A 1331-nucleotide genomic window follows, 5' to 3' on the forward strand; every position below is an offset into this window, starting at 1 on the left:
ATATATATAACACATGATCCAACCTTTTTCGGCCACAAAGAAGAGTATTCCACGCACTGGTTAACCCTGGATCAACATGCCAAGAGGCACCTGATCTTTCTGGTCCAATAATAAGCCATCTGAAAGCAGGTCTTTGTTCATAATCCAAGACACCAAAAAGATCTTCTTGAAATAAATGAGGTACTCTGTAATCTTCCAATAGTGCTGGTGTTGTTTCTCCAAACTGTAACAATTTCCTGAAATAAGTTTCTTTTTCTTTCATAACTTTAGTAGTAAATGGAATGAAGTGATGATTACCTTATCATCAAATATATAAAGAGGATCTTCATCATGCTGGAGTTCCATGTAAGAAACATAGTCTTTCAGTTTCATTATTATCTTCTTAGGGCTTCTTTGTGATATCCTAAATGTAACTTCACCATAATCATGCACCAGCTGCTGAATTGCCCATTTAGTCCTTGCTGGCCAGGTTTCAGCCAGCTTACCAAGCAAAACCTAGTTGTGCAATACCATCAGTATGATTTCAGAAAAACATCATTGCAAAACAATAATGTAGAAAATCCACATGTTGTAAATCTGAATTAAAAGCAAAAGATAATTCAATTCTTACTGGGCCTTTTCCATCATACTGAGAATGGAAATGATCCAAAGAAAGGTCATCCTTTCTTTCCACATGTCCATTGTCAAAGGAATAATTACTCAAAGTAGTAAAACATCTATACCATCTCCTGTATAAGAACAAGGAATTGAATCCTGCATGAAAATAAGTATGAATAGGGAGATAAACAAGGCAGATAGAACAAACATAAAGTAGATGTACCATACCATCAAAATGACGAGCCTTCTGCTCAAGCTCACTATTTCCGGAGCAAAGACTAAGCCTGAAAACGAAAGAATCAGTGTCTAACCTTTTCAGTCAGTTTAGGATTATTTTCAAATACAGAATGTAACACGACAATATAGAATGGTCATATACCTAGACAATGTTGTTTTCTTCCAAGAACCTTTGTACTCAAGATGACCACCAACAGAAAGATATTTACTCATCCAGAGAGGTTCCTCGTTGCAAAGTATGTACATGACACTGCAAAGTGAAAAAGATTTAAGGTACTGCTTCATCCTACCACCATTTTAAGGTAGAAACACAAACATGACAGATGGTCTTAGCTCATGATCTCTAGATAATGACAATGTCATAAATCAGGAACCACTTCCTCTGATACTCTAAAACCTGCCGTTTAGGACACATACATGGCCTTCAAAATACAATGTGGACCACTAGTTTCTTTAAAATCATCCATAAAATCTAAAAGAATTGTATATTATGGAAA

General features: G+C 35.7%; 1 protein-coding gene across 1 annotated transcript; it reads right to left on the reverse strand.

The window, feature by feature from the left end:
- Positions 1–23: 23 nt before the first annotated feature.
- On the reverse strand, positions 24–1134 carry LOC119345287 (F-box protein At1g78280-like; the record flags this gene model as incomplete). The annotated part of the gene is made up of 5 exons (XM_037615423.1): positions 977–1134; positions 826–881; positions 611–753; positions 298–495; positions 24–223 (listed from the first exon to the last, which is right to left on the reverse strand). Coding segments are annotated over exons 1-5 (740 nt in total), but the record flags the coding sequence as incomplete, so codon positions are not given.
- Between the last annotated feature and the right edge of the window lie 197 nt (positions 1135–1331).

Source organism: Triticum dicoccoides, unplaced genomic scaffold, assembly GCF_002162155.2.
Source record: "Triticum dicoccoides isolate Atlit2015 ecotype Zavitan unplaced genomic scaffold, WEW_v2.0 scaffold221927, whole genome shotgun sequence".
Lineage (NCBI taxonomy): Eukaryota > Viridiplantae > Streptophyta > Magnoliopsida > Poales > Poaceae > Triticum > Triticum dicoccoides.